This window comes from Hydra vulgaris, chromosome 04, assembly GCF_038396675.1.
Source record: "Hydra vulgaris chromosome 04, alternate assembly HydraT2T_AEP".
NCBI lineage: Eukaryota > Metazoa > Cnidaria > Hydrozoa > Anthoathecata > Hydridae > Hydra > Hydra vulgaris.
Genome location: NC_088923.1, coordinates 45150001 through 45173222, shown reverse-complemented (window position 1 = coordinate 45173222; position 23222 = coordinate 45150001). Strand labels below are relative to the sequence as shown.

The 23222-nt window shown below is 26.5% G+C and overlaps 1 protein-coding gene across 1 annotated transcript in view; it reads right to left on the bottom strand.

Moving 5' to 3' along the window:
- Positions 1-12186, bottom strand: part of LOC136079829 (uncharacterized) — an 82956-nt gene extending 70770 nt beyond the window's left edge. Inside the window, exon 1 of the mRNA XM_065796433.1 lies at positions 12045-12186. Coding sequence (XP_065652505.1) covers positions 12045-12090 — 46 coding nt within the window. The 5' untranslated portion in view covers positions 12091-12186. The remainder of the gene's footprint in view (positions 1-12044) is intronic.
- Between the last annotated feature and the right edge of the window lie 11036 nt (positions 12187-23222).

Below are 23222 nucleotides of genomic sequence, written 5' to 3'. Positions count from 1 at the left end.
AAAAGAAAACTTGGCACCGTTTGAAGTCTTGTGTCACATAATTACTCAATCTTCAGTTTTTTAATAAATTAATATACATTCCTATTTTTTAAAAACCGTGTTGTTCTTTAAAAAGATCCGGCACATAGAGAACTAAAAACAGATCCGAGCTAAAAATTTTTGGGACCCTGTGCTGTAAATTTTTGGGGCTCTTAAAATAATGTTTTTTAAAAACTTTATTGATTTAATTTTTTATTGAGTTTTATTTTTAAAAAAAATTATACAAAAAAATTATAAATCAATTTTTCTAGCTCTTTTGCTTGCAAATTTATCAGTTATATCATTGTAATCAATTATTCTGGTAGTCTTCTATTGACAGTAAGAAAAACCGAAAACTTGATTTAAAGAATTATACGGTTCAAATCGTTCGTAAAATGAATTTATTGCTTTATCAATTAGTTTATTAAAGTTGGAGTTAGTAGTTATAATTAATCTCAGAAACGAGATCACGCATACCAAAATCATCGAAGCATTAATTTGACGATATTGATGATATACCAAATGAAAAATGAAGCATTGTAATTTCTTCATTTGGTATATCATCAATATGGCCATAATTCTTATTTGCTTTATATTTATGGTCTTTATAATAACAACAATCCGCCTATCTCTTAAGATTAAGTGCTCTCCGTTTGGTAACGGTAAACTAGGCTCTGGTCATTTATTAAAGCCAACTTTGTTTCTATTTTTTAATACTTGAGTATCACAAGGACACCGTTTAATGTTATTCCTATTTAGTATTGCTTGACGCCTTCAGAATAATTTTTTAACATTTTATTTGAATAGCCCATCGCTACGTTGGTGCAGCAAAGATCTTATACAAATTATTTAATGTAGTGGAAAATTTCTGATTTTTAATATTGTTTTTAACACTATTATTTATAACTAAATTGATGTTATGTCCACCATACGGCTTTTATCATGCTCTGTTGTTGACTTCTGAAGTTTGACTTTATTCCTTTATATTCTGCATTATTCACTCCTTTATATTCTGCATTCATATTGGTTGCGTTGGCATACTATCGAATTCGGCAATCAGCATTTTTGATTCCTAATATTCCTAATTCCTCACTAAGTATGTTTGCTAAATTTTCTCTGTTTGATGACATTATATTTACAAAGCTTAAAAAACTTTCTTGAATACTTGGCTTTTGGACTGCTATTTTAAGATACCAAATAATTATGAAAAACTGGTCTTTTTTGTGAAAATCGGTGTAGAATCTATCATTACGGAAAAGTATTTTGATGATTTAATATTATTTGTTATATAAAAAACTTTAGAATCTAATTGCAAGATAATTTTTTTTTAAACTTTTGTAAAAAAAATATGGTCTAACTTTTTTTTCAGTTTCAGTAATTGATTTAAAATGCATTTTTAGTTCTTAAACAATATGATAAAGTAGTTCAATTACTCCTAAATAATTACCATTATTCGGGTCAAGGAGTTTTTCGTTGCTTTAATCAAATTATTCCTATTTTTTTGTGTGTTTCCATTCGATTGAATTTTATATTAAAACTATTTTCTAAGGAAAATTTTGAGAAAAATTCAATTCTCATTTGAATGAATTTTCATTCCATTATGCGTGCAAGTTAATTACTCATTTAAATTGGAGTTCTCGATTGCAGTTAGGAGCCATTATCTGAGAAATTTGGGCGAAATAGTGGAAGTGATATCTTCAACTTGTCTTCATTTTAAGAAGTTTTTTAGGAAATAATGAAAACATGCCGCTGTTCAATTTTTTTTCGAAAATACTTATTACTTGAAGAGAAATTGGGTCCCGAATTTCTCTTCAAGTAATAAAACAACTTATCTTTGGACAAATTTTTTTTTTTCAGTTTACAATGTTAGTCGTGATACAATAAAATAAACTATTAAAAGTCCTATATATATACATATATACATATATATATATATATATATATATATATATATATATATATATATATATATATATATATATATATATATATATATATATATATATATATATATATATATATATATATATATATATATATATATATACAGGGTGCGGAAAAAGTTCCCGTACAAAAGTATAATTTGAAAAAATTATCTGTATGGTGTTTTTTTTCAAAACATAGTGTGTTTTTAGAATTCTTTTGTATTTCTTCATATTATTTTAGTATATTTTAGTATTATTTTGTTTTAAATTAAAGTGTAATTTGTTTCTCGTCTTTTGTACAGGAACTTTTTCGGCACCCTGTATATAAATATATATATATATATATATAAATATATATATATATATATATATATATATATATATATATATATATATATATATATATTTATATATATGTATATATATATATATATATATATATATATATAATATACATATATAATATACATATATATTATATATAATATACATAAATAAATATACATATATATATATATACATATATATTTATATATACATATATATTTATATATACATATATATGTATATATATGTATACATATATATATATACATATATAATATATAATATACATATATAAATATACATATATATATATATATATATATATATATATATATATATATATATATATATATATATATATATGTATATATATGTATACATATATATATATATATATACATATATATATATATATATATATATGTATATATATATATATATATATATATATATATATATATATATATATATATACATACTATATATATATATATATATATATATATATATATATATATGTATATTTTCATATATATATATATATATATATATGTATATTTTCATATATATATATATATATATATATATATATATATATATATATATATATATATATATATATATATATATATATATATATATATATATATATATATATATATATAAAACGTGATAACAGTGTAAACTAGGTTACCAAAAGAAGATCACTAAGATCTTATCACCGGAACCTTAAAGAAAATAGCAAACAAACAAGTTTACAAATACCTAATAAAGTATAATTTACAATAAAGTAGAATATATATATATATTATCTTTTACATAAGCAAAACTGTAAACAATATATTCAACGTAATATAAATATAAAAATAAATGGTTGTAAACAACGTAACTACAAAACTTTAGAGAAAAATAATAAAAAATCCAAAAATAAAGTTGAATAGTAGATAAAATAATTAGTTTCACTGTAATATGTTGTCGAGGGAAAGAATAAAACTTTTTATTTTTAAAAAGAATTTAGTGGATCAAAATTAAAATTTGGCAAAACAAGTTTATTCCATAGGTGCGGTTTTAACTGCTTTTGAGCAACTTGATGAGGAAATTTATAACTGCTTTTGAAATACTTGATAAGGAAACTGGATTTTAGCTGAAATATTTTTATCAGAAAATTTTTCCAGCTGTGTGAAAGTTAAAAAGAGTATTTTTAAAAATTTATTTTACATATTGATATCTTCTTCTTTAATAAAAATGGTCAAATGAGAAAAAAAAAATCTATTTTACTGTTGTATATAAATTTGAGCAAAGCCTTTTTGATGTACGCTGTTTCGCTGATGTTGTTTTGGTCAAAGTTAAAAATGATTTTCCCTGTTTTAAAAAGTCTTCTATAATGCGACATCTTATCATGGAAACATCTATCTTGAAACCCTCTGTGAAGTTTTCAGAGCAAAACAATTCTTTTTTGAAAGGCATGATTACGAAAAAAGTAATGTACTAGAGAGTCAGCAAAAGCACAACTTTTCACCAGGAATTTTGTTGATACTTGAAACACTTTATTAACGGTAGTAGATCTTTATGATTCTCTTCATAATGGTAGTTAAAATAGGCTCCAAAGCTTCTATTTAATCAGGACTCAATATAATTTCTAACTCAAGCTGTAGAGACATTTCCAAATCGCTAAAGGTGAATAATGGAGCTATACAAATGTCGCATTCCATACTACAGTTAAAGTTGTGAAGCTCTATAACTCAACTTGCAAAAATTATATTCAGTATAATTTTTGCAAGTTAAGTTAAAGAGCAATCTTGTGCAGTGCAGTATAATAATTATTACCATTATAATTTTATGCAGTGCAGTATAATACTGTTCTAAAAATTTCCATAAAAACTACTTGACTACTTTTAACTACTCAGGTTTTGTACTCAATTTTGTTGCCCTGAATTATTTTTTGATAATGAATCATTAGAACGCATGCTATCAGAAAACCACAATTTTTAATCTGTGAAAAAATCTATGGTAAACAGCAAAACTGTTTTATATCAAGAAAATAAAAATCTCGAACCTAAATTCTTTTGATTATCTTCTATTATCCCATTCTGTTAGATAATAGAAAAGGGACTGAAAACTTCACAAATATCGCTGGACAGCCGTTGCTAAGGCATACCTACACCGTTGCTAGGGTTTTTTGTAAGTTTAAATGTTGCAAAATAAGACTACTTCTAAGACTTCTGTCGGCTTTTTATTGCAACAGTAGCTTGAGAACACAGATTTTTCAGATATTGGATAATTCTTGTATAAGGAAACCAAACCACTTATAAATTTCATGGCAGACCTAAGGCCACGATTGTTATGTGTAATCTAAGAAAGCGCATTGACCACAAAAAGCCATTTTTGGCAAACTACTCCGCCCCAGGCACTTGTATACATATTTTTCTTTTTCTTTTTGTATAAAATCAATTTATGTTTAAGTTGCTTTTAAAAACAATTAAGGAATTTATGTGCAAGTTATGGTCTTAGGAGATGCTATTGCTCAAAGTACTTATAAAATTTCAAATTTAGCGATTTTGAACCGTGATTTGTAAACAACAAAAAAGTATAACCATATTGGATTTTTAATTTTACAGTAGAAATCAACCCAGAGTAAAAAAAAATGTAAATGGAATGTGTCACTCAAATTCATGTTGCTAAAATTGTCCTTCAAAGTAGAAATTACATTCCGTACACAAATATTTGTACAAAATGGGCCAAAAATTGGGACCCAATATCTTCTCCTATATCAATAAGACTTTTTGAAGACATCACTTGCAGACTTTGCCTATATTCCTTCAAAAATGGTTCTCAATGAAGAGCCCACGGTGCATTGAAACATGCTATAAAACCTTGCAACATTTTCCCAGAAGTGTTTTTTGTTGTTTATTTTCAGAAGACTCTCCTTTATTCCAGAAATGTAAAAAACAACTTTTTTTCACCGGGAGCCTGGGGAAAAAAACACATATTTAAGCGAGTGCCGAGTAATTTTGTTGTTCAAGAAATGTATCTAAGAGTCATGTGGCATACTTAAATTTCTAGTATGTTGATACAGGTATTAAACAAGGACGACTAGTAAATAGATAACTGGAGTTAATCCAACTTCGTCCTGACCCCTAATTGCCTTTTTCCTAGAACTACGTCTCCTAAGATTATGAATTTTTTTTTAAGTTTTATCGTGAGTTTGTTCAAAATTTATCAACAGATTTCAAATTTCATTAGAAAAATTTATTTCGTTTAACATTTATGTCCATAAAAATTTTAAAATTTTGCTCAATAACCCCCTGAAATAACTTTGAATGATCGTAACATTTAAACAAGCAATTTTTTTAATGAAATTTAATGTCTGTCGATGAATTTCGATTTTGTTTATTATAACACATAAAAAAAATTTCTAATTTCTTTTATCAAAAAATTATGTTAGAAAATTGTTCATAGGAGGTTAATATTGTATTTTTTACAAGCTACCTACAAATTGAAAGATACTTAAAAAGTGTTTGCAGTTGTAAGCAACAACTGTTTTTTTTAACGCTTTAATATAGTTTAGACTGAGCTCTCTAACTTTTCTCATTCACTAAAACTGTTTGAAATCCTGGTGAATGGATTCGAGAGCTTGTTTGGTTCAGTAAATCAAGTAAAATTTAAAATGTATAAAATAGGTTCTAGTTTATTTAATGAATAATCGTCGTAGTTTAAGCAAGTTTTAACTTGCATAAACTGTTGTAATAATTAGTATTTAACTAATATTATTATAGTTAATAAAAAAATTATTATAATCTTCTATCAGACTTAAAATTTATTTATCATACCGAAGACTCAACCTTTCATGTCGATGAACGATAATATATTGCTCAACTAGAAGAGAATCGTTACTTCTAGATTTCTATAGCTCGTAGAAAACGGCTCTACACATTATACGTAAGTAGAGCCTAATAATTTTCCAAAAAAGGATGGACTAATTTTTCAAAATCTCTGCGTACTTTAATGTAGTACTTTAAGCAGGATCTCCAAAACTGGACTCCTAAAAAAACAGCTCAAATTTTTCTTTGTTTTTAAGCAACTTATTGTAAGGATTGTTTGCCAAACAATGCAAAACGAAAAGGGTGCTTTGATATTGCAGCTTTTTTTCCAACTATATGAAGCAAAAACTTTAGATCTTTAGATACTGTGCAATCTAATAAAAGATATTCAATTTATCCAAAATTATCCGCAGATTATGGTATTTTTTGTTCAATGAAGGCAAATTGGCCAGTATAATAATTTTGCGTACACTTGAATCTTTAAAATCTTTGAATGCATATCCGTCACACTTTCTCAAATTATTTTTGATTTTATAGTTTTCTAACCTGGTTTTAGGGTAATTTCTAATCTGGTTTTTGGGTAATTAATAGAGTAACTTTAAGGAATCCCTGCCCTTCATCTACACCTAATTTGATACCAACATTATTTGTTTCTTGATGTCTGTGATAAAGCATCATTGCTACTAGTTCTTTAAAGTCACTGCAATTTACCATAGGTGTATCTTTTTCTACCAACTATACATGCATAAAAAATCAAAATAAATAGTACATATTGTATTCTAGTTATCTAAAGAAATTTTCAGTGATAAATTACTTACCTCTTTGCCATCATTTGCTCATAAAAACAATGAGAAATTTTGACCATTAAATTATTTCTAATCAGCTTGTTGCTCTCAGCCAGTTTAATATGAAAACCAGATTCTAAACTTTTCCGTCCTCCTTCACTCCTCAAACGTCCTCCTTCACTTCTCAGAAGTGTGCAACTTCACTCCTCCAAAGTGCGCAACTTCACTCCTCCAGAAGTCCTCCTTCACTCTTCAGAAGTCCTTCTTCACTCCTCAGAAGTCCTCCTTCACTCCTTAGAAGTCCTCCTTCACTCCTTAGAAGTCCTCTTTCACTCCTCAAAAGTCCTCCTTCACTCCTCAAAAGTCTTCTTTCATTCCTCAGAAGTGTGCAACTTCACTCCTTAGAAGTTCTCCTTCAATCCTCAGAAGTCCTCCTTCACTCCTTAGGAGTCCTCCTTCACTCCTCTGAAGTCCTCCTTCACTCCTCAAAAGTCCTCTTTCACTCCTCCTGAGTGTGCAACTTCAATAATATTGCAATTACTTTGAAGTTGTAACAAAAATATTTGGGACGAAAAGTAAAGAAGTTTAAAAACATTACAAAGCTATCAAATTTCATCCACCATTTTTAATTCTCGATTTAAAGAGTGAAGAATTTACTTCTGCAAAAAGTCAGCAGTTTTGTTGACTCAATAAGGTACAGTAATATTAGAAAAATTTATAGCATTAAATGTAAACATTTATTTGTAAAAATAATGTTGTAAACATCATACATTTGTTAATATTGCAATTTTACTGTGAATATTAACAGTGTTAATATTACAATATTAACAGTGTTAATATAAAAATTTTAACAGTGTTAATGTAAAAATATTAACAGTGCTAATACTGGTTTCTTCACCTGGATATGTAGATATAAAATTGACCATGTAGTTATTAGGAGTATAAATTAATAGGAATAGGAACATGGCAAAAACATGATATTTAAAATAATGTAACAGAAATTACAGGTGTAAACGTTGCTTTGACATAAGCGTTTAAAGAGATACAGTTAGGTAAAAAAAAATTAATTTATATCAATTTTCAGAAACTAGACTTTCTAGGACAATTCATTTTATTCTATAATTATAACAGGAATAATAATGGTAAAAATAATAAAATTATAAGTTTTGAAATTTTCGGGAAATTGAACAGTTTAGAAAATTGATTTTAAAATATCATGAAAAAGTTTCGCATTTTTTTTATAATCTACAACCTTGTACATTTTATAACTTTTGTTAGTGAACTACATTTTCAGGCATATATTGTTTTATTTTTTTTTTAAATTTATAACGCTTGTTTTTTGTTTTTTACAGGGAAAAAATAGTGGCTCAGCTATATTAATGAGAATCTTGATTTGTGTATTAATCAAACGAATGTATTGCAAATGTATGGCAATGTTTAGCAAGTTTATATATTGCGACACGAGAAAGCATAGTCATTTCTACAAATATAATAAGAGCTACAAACTGTTTGTACTTTTGAAATTCTTGTTCTATTCTCAATAAGGGATTGCTGAAGTTTTTTTTTTCCAAATAGCTTATTATTATATACTGCGGCATAATGAATCAGCTATTGAAAATTCTTTACATTGTTTGGTGGCAGTTGAGATATTCTACCTTTTAAGTTGCCAATTAGATCAGTGCTGAACCAGACCCAATTTCAACCATAATGATAAGCATCAATCACAAGAAATTTAAAGAAATTTTTATCAGCAAAAATATGCAACTGGGTTTTCGATCACAAAAACTGTACCACATGTAGTACTGTTACATTTCTTAATACAGCTTCAATAATTGATACTTCCAAAAAGGCACTGAATAAAAAATATAGATAAATAGCTCAGATTATTTTTAAATGTTTGACATTTAACATTACCATAGAAATAAAATAATCAGAATATTTTATTGAAATGTTTTTTTTTTTTGGGTTAAAGCTGAAGCCAAATAACTAAAACTATATAAACATTTAAATACTGTTATGTATGCTTACAAACAGATGTTAAGTTTTTATCTTTAATTACATGAAATCGTTAAAGCATCTTTGACAATGTAAATAATTTTGTGAAGTTTACTATTATTTATGACTGACATTGTAAATGTTTTATTTATGGATTTAATTAAGTAAAGTATGTGTTGTATTATGAAAAAAATATTTAAAAAACATGTCTAAAATATTTTTTAATTTTGTAAAAGTATTATTTGTTTTTGTTGACCCTTTCGCCATTCTCAGAAAACTTTATGTGAACTTATCAGAGAGTTTAATGTTACATTCTTTATTATTTTATCCATTGATAATTAAGAACCCCTTGTTGACTAAACTACTGATAAAGTTTGCTTTTAAATCGTGCCAAAGTCATAGTTACAACATAGTTTAAAGTTATCAATAATTTAGGTTCATTAATAAGATAAGTTAACATGAACAAAATTGACAGTTTATTGGCTAAACGTTTTTAGAGATATCGGCACAATTAATGCTAATTAATCCTAATTATGCATGAAAATAACCTGGTTGAAACATTTTCTGAAGTATCAAAGTTGATAGAGATTGTTTTGGTCACGCCTGTGTTTACAGCTGATGCTGAACGGTGTTTTATTTTAAAAAGAGTTAAGACATTTTTGTGTCTAACTCTTTTTAAAGTAATAAAACTATTAGGGCAGTTTTCAGTCAGTTTATGCTGGTTTTTACGTAGTTTAAAAGATTCAATGTCATTAAATAGTTTATTTTGAAAGTATGCTAGCCCTATACTATATATATATATATATATATACATATATATATATATATATATATATATATATATATATATATATATATATATATATATATATATATATATATATATATATATATGTATATATATATATATATATATATATATATATATATATATATATATATATTAATATAATTATATATATGTGTGTATATTTAATATATAAATTTTTGTAATATATATATATATATATAAATATATATATATATATATATATATATATATATATATATATATATATATATATATATATACACATATATATATTAAACAATGATCTGATTAATTGTCTTGCAGTTTTAGATAAAGAAAATAAAATTATAAGTAACCTGAAAAATTAGGCCTCAAATGCAATGAGAGGATTAGTTTAAATCAGAGCTTTAAGCCATAAGGGCAATCGGCAACTTAAATAAAGATATTGGGAAGTGAGAAAGATTGTTATTTTCTTTGAAATGTTGCAAATAAGAAAGGAGATTGATTTTAAAATCAATAAAAAGTTCAATAAAAAATTAGTTACTAATCTATTTAGAGAAATAATCATAAATAAAAATATAATCATTTCAAACCCAGGAGGGATCCACTAAGCAGACCTGTTTTAGTAGAACTATCCAACAACGGAGTAGAAGTTTTGAAAGCTGCAATAAAGCTGAAGACTTGAATAATTTTCAAAAATTGTACATTAATCCAGATCAAACTGAGGTCAAAAGGAAACAAAAGAACGAACTAGTTATTTACGGAAAAAATGCAACAGAAAATTTGCTATAGAAGGAATTATCAAAAAGCCCTTTTGATATGGTATTCAAGGAAATAAAGTCTGCAAAATCTGTGTCAAGTAAATTGACAAAAAAATACTTTCATCTCTTTTGCTGGTATACTAATGTAACATTGCTAAACAACAAGTTTGATGAATTATTAATTGACAATGAAGTTGGAAAAATAGAGAAGAAAATCATTCACAACAAATATTCCAAGTTTTTCATTTTTTAGACAAAACAGACTAATTAAGTAGGGGACATGAAGTATGCATTTATAATCATGAAAGTATCAGTTCTTTTAATTTGACTAATAGCACAGGCCAACAAAATTTTACTTTTGAACTTTTTTTTCGCATGCAACATGTTTTTCTTATAGTATTCCTCATTCTGATTTCAAATATGCAATCCTTTTTTATTTCTCTCACATTAAGTTTAAAAAGATATTAGGGTTCAAATCCCTATTATTATCAAAATAAAACTTGTTCAAAAGAACGTTATTAGACATTCTTTTGAAGTGGATTTTCATTAGGTTCAATAATAAATACCATTGAAAAAGTTTCAACGGAGCTTTAATTAAATAAAATTATTAAAACTCAAGCTATAGGATTAGCTGTAAAAAATACTTACATTTGATTTTTTAATATCTTTCATTTAATGAAAATTATCATAATGAAAATTTTAACATAAAGTTTTGAAGCTAAAAAGCGTAAACTAGTTGATACTCTCATGTTGCTAAATAGTTTAATTGAGATTTTCTATAGAGTTATTGATAAGAAAATGGCCATGGATAATTTAAAACCAAGTTCAATAAAATGTCTTGTTCTAAACAATTTTACAGAAGACTATTGTCAAAAAAGATGGATTCTAATCTTTATTTTCAGATAAAATTTGATTTTCATACATTTGTAAGATAATCGAATTTCATCTGAAATTTTAGACTAGAATCCATTTGCATAAGATCAATGTGCAAAAAATTTTAGATTTATTATATGTAATATTATTATATGTAACATTATTATACGTAATATTATTATTTTTTAAGCATTTAAACAAACTTGTTTCAACAATTGAACATAAAAATTATAAAACTATTTAATCCAGCTGTGATACGTCTATAAAAAGTATATGAATAAGACTTTACTACAATTTTTTAGAGTAAGTTTATCGTTGTAAAGGCATTTCTAAGTTATATATTTTTATTGTATTACAAACGCAGAGGTTTTGCCAACTATAAACAAAATATTAGGAATAAAGTTATGAGTACATTAAATGAAAAAAATATTTAGGAAAAAATAACTGATTTGTTCAGGGGTGTAGGAGAGCCTAGCCACGGCTCTGGATATATTGGGCATGATTTAAAAAGAGTGTGAATCGGCGTGAATCAATGGAGTTTATTTTGATGTTTACTAAGATTGAATTCATTAATATTGTTCTTTATTTTAGTATACCTATATTTCAAGGTTTATACTACTAGCTACCTGTTTGTAGCGCAAAACAATATTTACAAAATGACGGAACGATAACATGATATTTTAGTCATTTTTTACAGAAAAATGAAAAAAAATGAAAACTGGTAAATATATCAGATTATCTAGACTCACGGAATGTTCCTCGAATCAAAAACAACAGCATAAAATGTTTAGCCATAGCTAAAATGTAACCAATCTTCTAAAAGTTTAATTCATTTAATCAAAATAAAAAATTTTTCGTAGCAACTTAGCATTTTATTGCTAGTGTGAGTATAAATATAAATTATTTAGTTTAATGTATTTTTAAAAATATCTCTGTTGCAACTCAATTTATTGCAACATTAAAAGATCAAATAATTTATAATACTATTAATAGAATCAGACTTGATCAAATAAATAAAAATTATAGGTGAAGTGTGTTTTAGCTCGTATCTTTTTAATTATTTAATAAGTATTGCTTCGTTGCAACACTAGGTGAATAAACAAGTAACTGCATCAATTCCGCGTTTTTAAAGGAGTTGTTAAAATTTACATAAATAATATTAGTTTCAATCAAGTTTGTGAACGTTTTTTTTTTAATTTTCAGCGTTTTTCTTTAGTTTTAATATTTAAGAAAATAGAGGATTATGGGACAAAATGATAAAGATGACGATGGAAGAAGGGTAAAATGAAGCACTACCGCTATCTCCAAAAATAAACTATTTATAAGAGCTGAGAAAAAAGTAGAATATATTACCTAGGTTTATTTACATTTAAACTAGTTTTATTTAAGTTTCCTTTTTAAATATTACTCAAAAACAAGTTTGTATCAATTCAAAAGCTACATATTGTAGCTTTGTAACTATCAACATGGATGTTTTAGATAAAGTTAAAAAAAAAAGATATAACCGCAAACAAGAAATAAAAAATGTGTGGAAATATGATGTTTTAAATCTGTAACACACGTTGTGTAAAGTTGGTTAATGAAGCCTCATGTATGTAAATAACTTAATAATATATAATAATGATAAGCAATAATTATGAATAAGTAACATAATAATACGAGAACTTTTACTAGCTAAAAAGAAGAGTTGCTCTAGGAAACTGGGCAATGTAAAATATGTTTTTCGCTGCGGAACAATCAAGCTGCGGTAAACTTTGGACTTTTAGAAGCAACACTGAAACTTTACTTATACTATTCATCTTATCCGTTTCTAATCAACATTGGAAAATTTTATCGAATACTTTTATGTAGATTATTTAATTAAGTAATACAAAAGACTTTTAGGGGTCATACTAGTGCAGCACAAAAACGCATTAAAGATGTCAACTCCTTACAATTTGCCATTTTTTTTTATTTACTTAGGGAACTCTTAAAAGACTGGGCATGATTGTTTTCACTGAATAAGGAAAAACGTTATGCTTAGTCTGTAACATGAATGGTGTTGGAATTTGCTTCGTCTTTCAATTTTCCATAGAAAAAAGCGTCTTCATTTTCTGGACAATTCTACTCCTTAAATAAGTAGATTTGCCCATTAGTCTAGTTGAATGAAACAGTAAATTTTGTAGATTAAAACACTTTTCTTATTAAACAAAACCAGCCTAACCACCGTGGTAATCCTATTTTTTAACTGAAGATAACCTTATCTTGAACGTAAGTTTTCAGCAATTGAATATTGTAAAAAGCATTCAATCATAATGGTAGTATTTCTACCTTATGCCACCCATGTAATGCAGCTTCTGAATGTTCTCTTTCTCTTACCATTCTTAACATACGACAGTCTAGCATTTAATCATGATCTTAGATGGTATGTGTTATATATTTTTTCTATGATATTTTGTTTCAGTAAACTATGATCTCCGGCCACATTAAAAACAGCTAGAGCTTATCATGGTTTCATCAGTATTATCTAAATTATTAAACAAAATTTTTTTATTATTGCCATTTGTTAACAGTAATCCAAAATACATTTATTCTAATTCATATATAGATACTGAGAGAATCTAGGTAGATTTAAAAGAAGTCATTCTTTATCCCATGTAAACATTCGAAGTAAGCGAAAGTGTAAACAAGCAGTAGTAGTATTATGTTTGGATTTTATAGCTACAGTTCAATTAACTGCACTTGAGAAACAAGAAAAATTGAAAAAAATATTAGGAAACTGTAAAAGAAAAGAAAACCTAGCTTAAGAAAATAGCTGTAAATAAATATAGTTTTGAAGGTTGTTTTTTTTTTTTTGAATTTTATTTTAGGTGCCCCAAGGAATCCTAACGGTCTTGTCACAGAGCACCGCGAAAGTGCATTTAACCAGAAAGTTCACGCCTCCTTCCTTACCGTGACGCGAAAATATGCCCAGCACTCGTTTCGAACCTAGATCTCCTGTTTATAAAGCAAGCGTTCTAACCACTGCACCACGGCCGCATTTAAAAACATAAATAAGAACAAAAAAGTTTTAGGTAATTTTTTGATAAAAATTTAGATTTAAATTTTTTTATAACATTATTATAACATAAATGTATAAATTGTGTTGAATCTAAAATAATAGAAGAGATTGAATAAAAGATTTAAGTTTTAAGAACTACCTTAAAAGAAGCTCAAATAAGTTTTGAAGGTAAAAATCTTTGACCTTTTTTTTAAGAATAGTATGTTAAATAGAGCATTCAGTAACAATTTCTTTATTCTGTGTAATTAACATTAGCTTAGCTTCAGAAATATTAATTGTTTGTTTTACTTTCAAAATTCTTAACGCCAAATTTTTCTAATATTTAGCGTAATTGACAAGCTGTTTTAAAAACTTCAAAGTTCTTTACGTTATACAACTGTTTTGGTTTTTCAAAAACTCAACCAGGAAGTTACTGTGTACTTTAAAATGATTTGTTGTATTTATTACTGTAATATTTCAAACTGAAAATACTTTAATATTTTTAATTTGAAATATTGCTAGTTTTATTACCATCAACAGTTTTAAGTTCATTTTCATATTTGCTAGCAAATAAGACTTGCTTGTATATACTGATATATATTTGGTCAAAAAATAATATATATATATTTGGTCAAAAATAAAATTATTTAGTGAGGGTAATAGACTATTATAGGTACATAAAAATTACATTTTACACAAAAAAAAATTTTGTTATATGATAACAATATCGTAATTTTTGTCTTGTTTTCACTATTGATGAATATTAAATTGCGATTATTTTGTACTTGTATAAAAAATCCATTTTAAGTGCATTTTAAATGGCATCTTCATTCTAGATATATTTTTGTTTTAATTTTTCTTTTAATTTTAGATGCCCTAGTAGCCCCTATGGTTTTTTTAAAGAGCACCGGGGAAGAGCATTTAAAAGGACGTTCACGCTTCCTTCCTTATCGATTTTATAAAACAGGTGGCGTTGAACCACAGATCTCTCTATATATAATATAATTTCCGTATACGTAAAACCTTTTGACATTCATAAAAATTGTTTATTATTGATATACATTTTATAAATTGTTTATTAAAAATTATCTATTGATGATATTCATAAAAGTTATTCATTATTGATATCTATAAAAATTATTTATTATTGATATTTATGAAAAAAATGAAATAATATGTAGTGAAAGTTGCTACCTAGTTAACAATTCCAACTGGGTGCCAGCTAGGGTTGACTGGAATTGAGCAAGAACTATTAGGATTGGGTTAGGGCTAGGATTTGATCTAGGTTCCAAATGGGTCCCATATGGTGTAAGATAATGCCGCAAACTAAATCTAGATTTCTACTGGGATTGTTATGGGATTTCCGTGAATGGTTTTTGGCCGGTTAGAAGATGGGACACGAATGGTATTATGGTAGCGTGTTTCGATGATAGCGTAATCTCAAAAACAGTTTTATTGATATTGTTTTCATTAAAAGATTTTAAAGAAATTAAATAAAAAAAAGAAACTTTTAAAAAGACGTGCTTTAAAAAGACGCTTCTCTTAAGGCACCATGTTTTTTTAAATACTAATCTGTCTTGAAATATCTATAATAAATATGAGTAAATACTTTACTAGAAATATTTAGATATTCATTTAATAAACAATTTTGCTAGTATGAAAGAGGTTTAGGAAATGTTAACTAACTAAGTGTTTGTTCTACCATGTTGCAATGAAATGTGTATGTACGTTATTTATCCAATAGAGTAATATTTTATTTATACAATAGCATTTCAGTGGTAAATTATAAAGCGCATAGGAGGAGAGAGCATTTTATTAGTTTAACATATTCTAGCTTGTAACCACATCGTAACAATAAAGTTATTAAATTTATAATATATGTTATTGATTATTTCATTATCATTATAATTATATCATAATTGAATAGTGTTTAGAATCTTTTAACTTTGTAACTGCACATATGGCATTATATTATTATATAGCTCTATGAAATAGTCATACAAAAAATATAATGTTATACGTGTAAAAGTTTTAAAAATTATATCAATCCTTAGCCATGGTGACAAAGAGTTTGATGTCATGTAATTGAACATAACAAATCAAATTCATAATAAATTCAAATGTATGAGAAACCCAGTCAGCAATAGCAAACGGCCCCGTACGATTTTTATTTGGGCTTAAGGGAATAGTGTTTAGATGGGCGTGAGTTCTGGTTTCTAAATGGGTACCGTATGGTTTAAAAATCACGCAAAACTTTGCATCTGGAAATGAAGTAAGCTAAAAAATCTGAAATTTTGACGGGTTTCTTTTTTTGGGCCCATTTGGGGTAAAACAAAATTTCAATAAAATTCGTTAAGTGATCACCATTTAAAAGTCAAACATTGAGTAGAAAACTTGTATAAATTTAAACAATACAATGCGTATAAATTATAGTTATAATAAACGATTTGCGGAATTGGATAGCTGACATGCGCAAAATTTTGGAAGGTAAGCAAACATTTAACCGAAGTAAACAAGCAATTATGCTCTTCTAATTTTTTGTATTAATTAGTAAAGTATTGACTACTGATAACACTTTTTTCCAATTTTTGTTGTTTATTCGTCGAAAAGGATATTTAAGCATGCCAGAAACAGTATTAAATGATTGCTACACTTTAAATCAAAATGACATTGGATGACTTTAAAATTATGTCTAATGAAGCACTTCAATTATTTTTGTCGTTAAAAAAAAATCGTCTGAAGGTGATCACGAAACTTTAGTACATAGGTAATTATTTTTTCATCTATACGATTGGTATTCAAATAAATGACAAATTGTTTATCACATATATATGATTAACATATTTTCATATTCATATCATAAATTAACATATTTTCAATAACTATAATTTTTCAAAATATGTTAATATAAAAAATCTATCTTATGTTAAGAAACATATTTTAAAGAAATTGTTTATCATAAACTCAATAAATATTGATAATATGATTTGTATTATTAGTTTATATATTTTTAAGAGCAATGGCATCGTGGGAAGAAAACGTTTCTGTAAACATTGAAGCCGAAGAGCATTATAGAATGTCATTAAATGAATACAAGAAGAAACTTATTATTGATGAGCACGTCATACAAGATCCTTTATCAATGAATGGATAAGCGAATCTCAAAATGGTATGTTAAAATGGCCTCCTGTTTATTACAACGATATCTCAAGCTACCTCCAAAAAATAATATTTTCAAGCGGCCTTTTACACAGATTATATAGATAACTAATTATATATATATATATATATATATATATATATATATATATATATATATATATATATATATGTGTGTATATATATATATATATATATATATATATATATATATATATATATATATATATATATATATATATATATGTACATATATATATATATATATATATATATATATATATATATATATATATATATATATATATATATATATATATATATATATATATATTATATTATATATTATACATATATATATTATATTATTAAATATATATATATATATATATATATATATATATATATATATACATATATATATATTTATTTATTTATATATATATATATATATATATATATATATATATATATACATATATATATATATATATATATATAAATATGTATATATATAGATCTACTATAGCATATTTATGTAAGCATTTGCTCACTTTTTTTGCTTATCTAAATCTATACGGCTTTTTTAGAAAAAGAAGAAAAAACAAAGAATAATGAATTAAAAGATTACTACCCCATCCCAAACCCTAAGTTGATGTAACAGCACTCCACTGTGAGCCACGCTATTTGTCAGTCGATGTATGTACTGAAGCCCCCAGCAGCAGGCTATTTCAGTATGACGTCACTCTGCTCATCTAAATCAGCAGTATAAGATATATATATACATATATATATATATATATATATATATATATATATATATATATATATATATATATATATATATATATATATATATATATATATATATATATATATATATATATATATATATCAGTGGTGTACACTTGGATTTTGGTCGGTCGCCCGGCGGGCGACTGAGAGTAATAATTTAGCTAATCTCGGTCGCCCGCCAATGTTTACAGTCGACCACCGCCATTTTTCAATAAAATTCGCATTTTGTGTAATTCATATATACTAAAGTCTTGACAATCTCTCCTAAACTTGATTTTTTTAAAACAATATTTTTGATTTTACTTACTGCCACAACTGTTTTTTATATTTAATGAGGATTACTTTAAAAATAAGAAGAAGAGAAAAAGGAAATTGAGCGATAATTGTTCAAATTAATGTTTTTTATTTTTTGCAACGTAATTTGATTGGTAGCAAAAAGACGTTAAATAAAAGCAAACTTTTTATGTATTTTTTTTTTAATAACGCAACTTGGTTTTTATCATTTCTCTTAGAATGTTACAACAAGATAATATTTAAATAATAAATAAAGCATACGTACGCAGAAAGGGGTGGTCATTGAAAGCATAGAGGTGCGTACAAGGGGGAGTCTTAAATCAGTGGTTTTACTGTGTTATTCATACTTTATGGATGGCCCCTAACCAAAATAATTATTGTAAACTATTGATAAAATTTGCTCTTCTAGTTTCAGAAAGCTCACGTAAGCATGAATGAATTTAGCTTTCTGGCTTGCTATAGGCACTTCTATTACAAATAAAATAATTTAAAACCAAAGTCTTTATAAATATGATTTTTCTTTTACAAGAAAGCAATAAAACAAAAAATGAAATTCAAAAATGGTTATTATCATCAATTATTATAGTTGTATCATTATCATCTTCGCTATCATCGCTCTTCAAAAAAACTTTGATTCGTTTTGATTTTTTAACTGAGACTACGGGAGTTTTTTTACCATATAACCAAGTCTTCTACTTCTAGGAATGCCGGATTTATTTTTCCGCTAAGGCTTAAAAATATTTCTAAATTATTTTACAAAAAAAAAAAAAAAGTTCTTAAAATAATTAAACATAAACTAGTATTTCATTGTTTCAACAATGTAATGCTAAAAAAAATTTATTTTGTTCTAATTAATAATAGAAAAAATGGAATACAAACTTTAATATCGAGATATGCAAAACGTTATTGCATTATTATGTTAATAAAAGTCATCTTCTTTAATTTTGGAAGCATAAATTTTGCTTAATTTAAATTTGGACGCATAAATTTTGCTTATAGAATTATTGAAATAATGAAAGAAAAATCGAGTCGCCCGGTTGGGCGACTAAACTGCGTCAAAATATTATTTCCAGTAGCCCTTCGGAAGATTTGGGTGGCATTTGCCATCGGGCGACCGCTAGTGTACACCACTGTATATATACATACAAGTTTTTTATTAAAATTATATTATTAGTTTTTATTGTTTATTATATATATACTAAATTATTAGAAACAATGCCAGGTGCTCATACACTTATGCTCTACCATCTTCCATACTAAATAATACTGAACTTAAAATTGTCTACAGCTACAAATACCTTGGAATCCTTCTCAATGAGAATCTTGATTGGGATGAATAATGGATAAAAGTGCACAACACTATAAAATTATTACCTTTCTACTCAAGCACCTTAAGCAAATCGGACACACTCAGCCCAACTTTTTGAAAGTCTACAGGCTTTATGCTATTGGTCTCATGATATATAGTGCCCCAGTTCTTACCTCTTGCAGTCTTGTGACAAAAAAAGAGATACAACATTTCCACAAAAATGCCTTAAACATCATTAGAGTTGATGCAACCAACTTGAGCTGTTTCAACACTTGTTTTGAATTGAAAGAATTACTAGACAAGACCTGTATTAATATCCTTAAAAAAATTGTTGCTGACGCATACCATCCGATAACGACTAAATTACCTTGCACCAATAGCAGAAGCCCCAACAGATTCCCATTCGCTCTAATTACCGCAATCACTACTACCTATCAGCAATCCCTTATTCAAACATATGTATAGGATTCTTAATGATGTCAGTGACCTCTACCTCTTACAAAGCATTGGCAGCTCCGCCTTTTTAACACATAAATGATCCTTTCTTTTTCCGCCGTTCTTAGCTAACTTTTACTCAATATTCAACAAAAGATAAAGTTGTACAATTCATTATTTTTAATGCTATTCAATTTTAAAGAAAGATTTATAAAATAAATAAAAAATTATATGTATATATATATATATATATGTTTGTATAAGTTATATATATATATATATATATATATATATATATATATATATATATATATATATATATATATATACATACATATATATATATATATATATATATATATATATATATATATATATATATATATATATATATATATATATATATATATATAATATTTATATATATATATATATATATATATATATATATATATATATATATATATATATATATATATAATATATATATATATATATATATATATATATATATATATATATATATATATATATATATATATATATATATATATATATATATATATGTTTATATAAGTTTTATTATATCTAGTAATTATAGGTATGATACTTATTTTTTCTCTCCATTTTCTTGCAGCATAAGAGTTGAGAATGATGATTTGCAATAGATGAACAATGACTGTTGGCATTATTTGCATGCTGATGATTAAAATTGACCAGAAACAACCAGAATGTGTCTGCAGTTTTAATAAATAATAATTATGAAAAGTTTGTAAATTTAATTATTATAGTAATGATATACAGTCTTGTTTATTAGAATGACTGGGTGACTCATGAAGAGAATTTTTTGAGATTACCAACTTAATAGTTGATGATAATATTTCCTCCAACTATTACGATTAAAATATTGTGAGAAAATAGATTTTTATCTAAAAAGTATTAGGTATAAATTATTAAAATTTACAAAATATTAAAGTATAAATATAATAATATAGCATTATAAAATATAATTTATTTTTTTACAGCACTCATTGAAACAAGATTTTGTATCGAGAAAGAGTTACTTAAAGAAGTTTTAACAACGATTTAAAAGCTTTTTATTCAGAGACAACCGTGAAGACAGACAATACATAATTACAGAATCGTTTAGAAAGTTCCTCAATAAAAATTTAATTGTAATGTACTTTTTATTCGAAATAAATAAACATATAATATTATATAGTTTCTCTTTTTTATATTTAAAAATTTTAAAGTAGTTTTGTAAAATTTGCAATGGTTTCCGTCTGGAGCCCAGATGGAAACCGCAGCCAAATACCGCTGGGATCCCGGAAGGCTTCTTATATGGGGCTCTTACGGGTTAATGGTGTGAGATTTATTTGGGACCCATACCGGAAACCCGGTGGGCAAAAACCCGGATGGAAACCGCGGACAAAAACCCGCGGGACCCCTGAGGGCTACCCACATGGGTCCCAGTTGACAACCCGTACGGTTCCTACACGGAACCAACATCACAATGCTGGCTGGGCATGTGATATCAACATTGTTTATAAATTGCTATAAGTTTCCCATTATTACTATTTACTATTCCAGCTTAGCCTGATTGTTAAAATCAAGCATTAACAGTAAAATATTATTTTACTAGATTTCTTTTAGTAATCTTACCACAAAACTGGTTAAAAAAAGTTTTAGTCGAAATGGTAAAAACAATTAGGCTCTGGTTAAGTACTTCTTGGCCCCCCGCCACGTTAGGCCTTCTGGGTCCTAGTATTCCTATTTATTATTTCTAGGCCTCCTAGTATTCAAATTTAACAGCGGTTTAAAATAAAAAAGTCTTTGTAATTGTTATGGCTTTCTAATATTTTTCTTTTGTATTTAAACAAGCATTGTGCGTTATTTATTTTTAACAATACGCAGCAATTAGTATAGGTTTTAAAACACCTTTTTCTGCATTTTAAGCATGCAAATACAGATAATATATCTTCAAGGTCAATGGAATCCAACACCCAGTTTTCTGTTTGAACAATAGAAGGGTCTGAAAGACGTTAATGACTTATTAAATAAAGAATGAATTTATTAAATAATGAATTAAATAAAGAATGAATTATATGTAACTTTAAAAATTGGAATATAAAGGAGTCTGCAATTAGTTAAGATCAAGGTTCGAAACGAGCTCTGGACAAATTTTTGCGTCACGGTAAGGAAGGAGGCGTGAACTTCCTGGTTAAATGCACTTCCGCGGTGCTCTGTGACAAGACCGTTAGGACTTCTTGGGGCACCTAAAATAAAAAAATAAAAAAAAAGATTTTTATTGTTCAAGAGATATTTAATAAAGATTTCTTTATATTATAAGTATTTTTGATGCTGTATATATACTTGTAGTTGAGCGATGAACACTTTTGATCTTTTTCAATGTTGAAAATGAACGTTCTACAGAAGAATTTGTTGCAGCGGTGGTCAAGAAGATTTGAAGGGCTACGTCAATATTAAAGAAGGTTGATTTAAGATTTATATATTTAATTAGTTTTAAAAGATCCAAAGCTGGAGGTTTCGTTTGCCGTTTTCATCATTTATCTCAATCGGAATAAAAGCTCCAAAATAAAGACATTCGTTCATTAAGTGAGAGTTGAGATCAGTAGGATATCAGTCAACAAGTTTTTGTGCACTGCGAGTGATCTCTGAGATATCCATGTTGCGGAGGTTCACAAGAAAACTAAACAGAGAATATTATCGGTAATAGGCTTTCTTTCTTTTATCTAGATCAATCATTAATTTGACCGTGATCTCATTAACGTTGGAAATCATTTTAGGTCGCCCAGAAAACACTGTAGTTTAAATACTGTTAATTTCATAATAATACCTCGCACGTGCTTTTGGGAGCCTTTGGTTGTAAGCATATTCATCCATGTTGACCAAAGA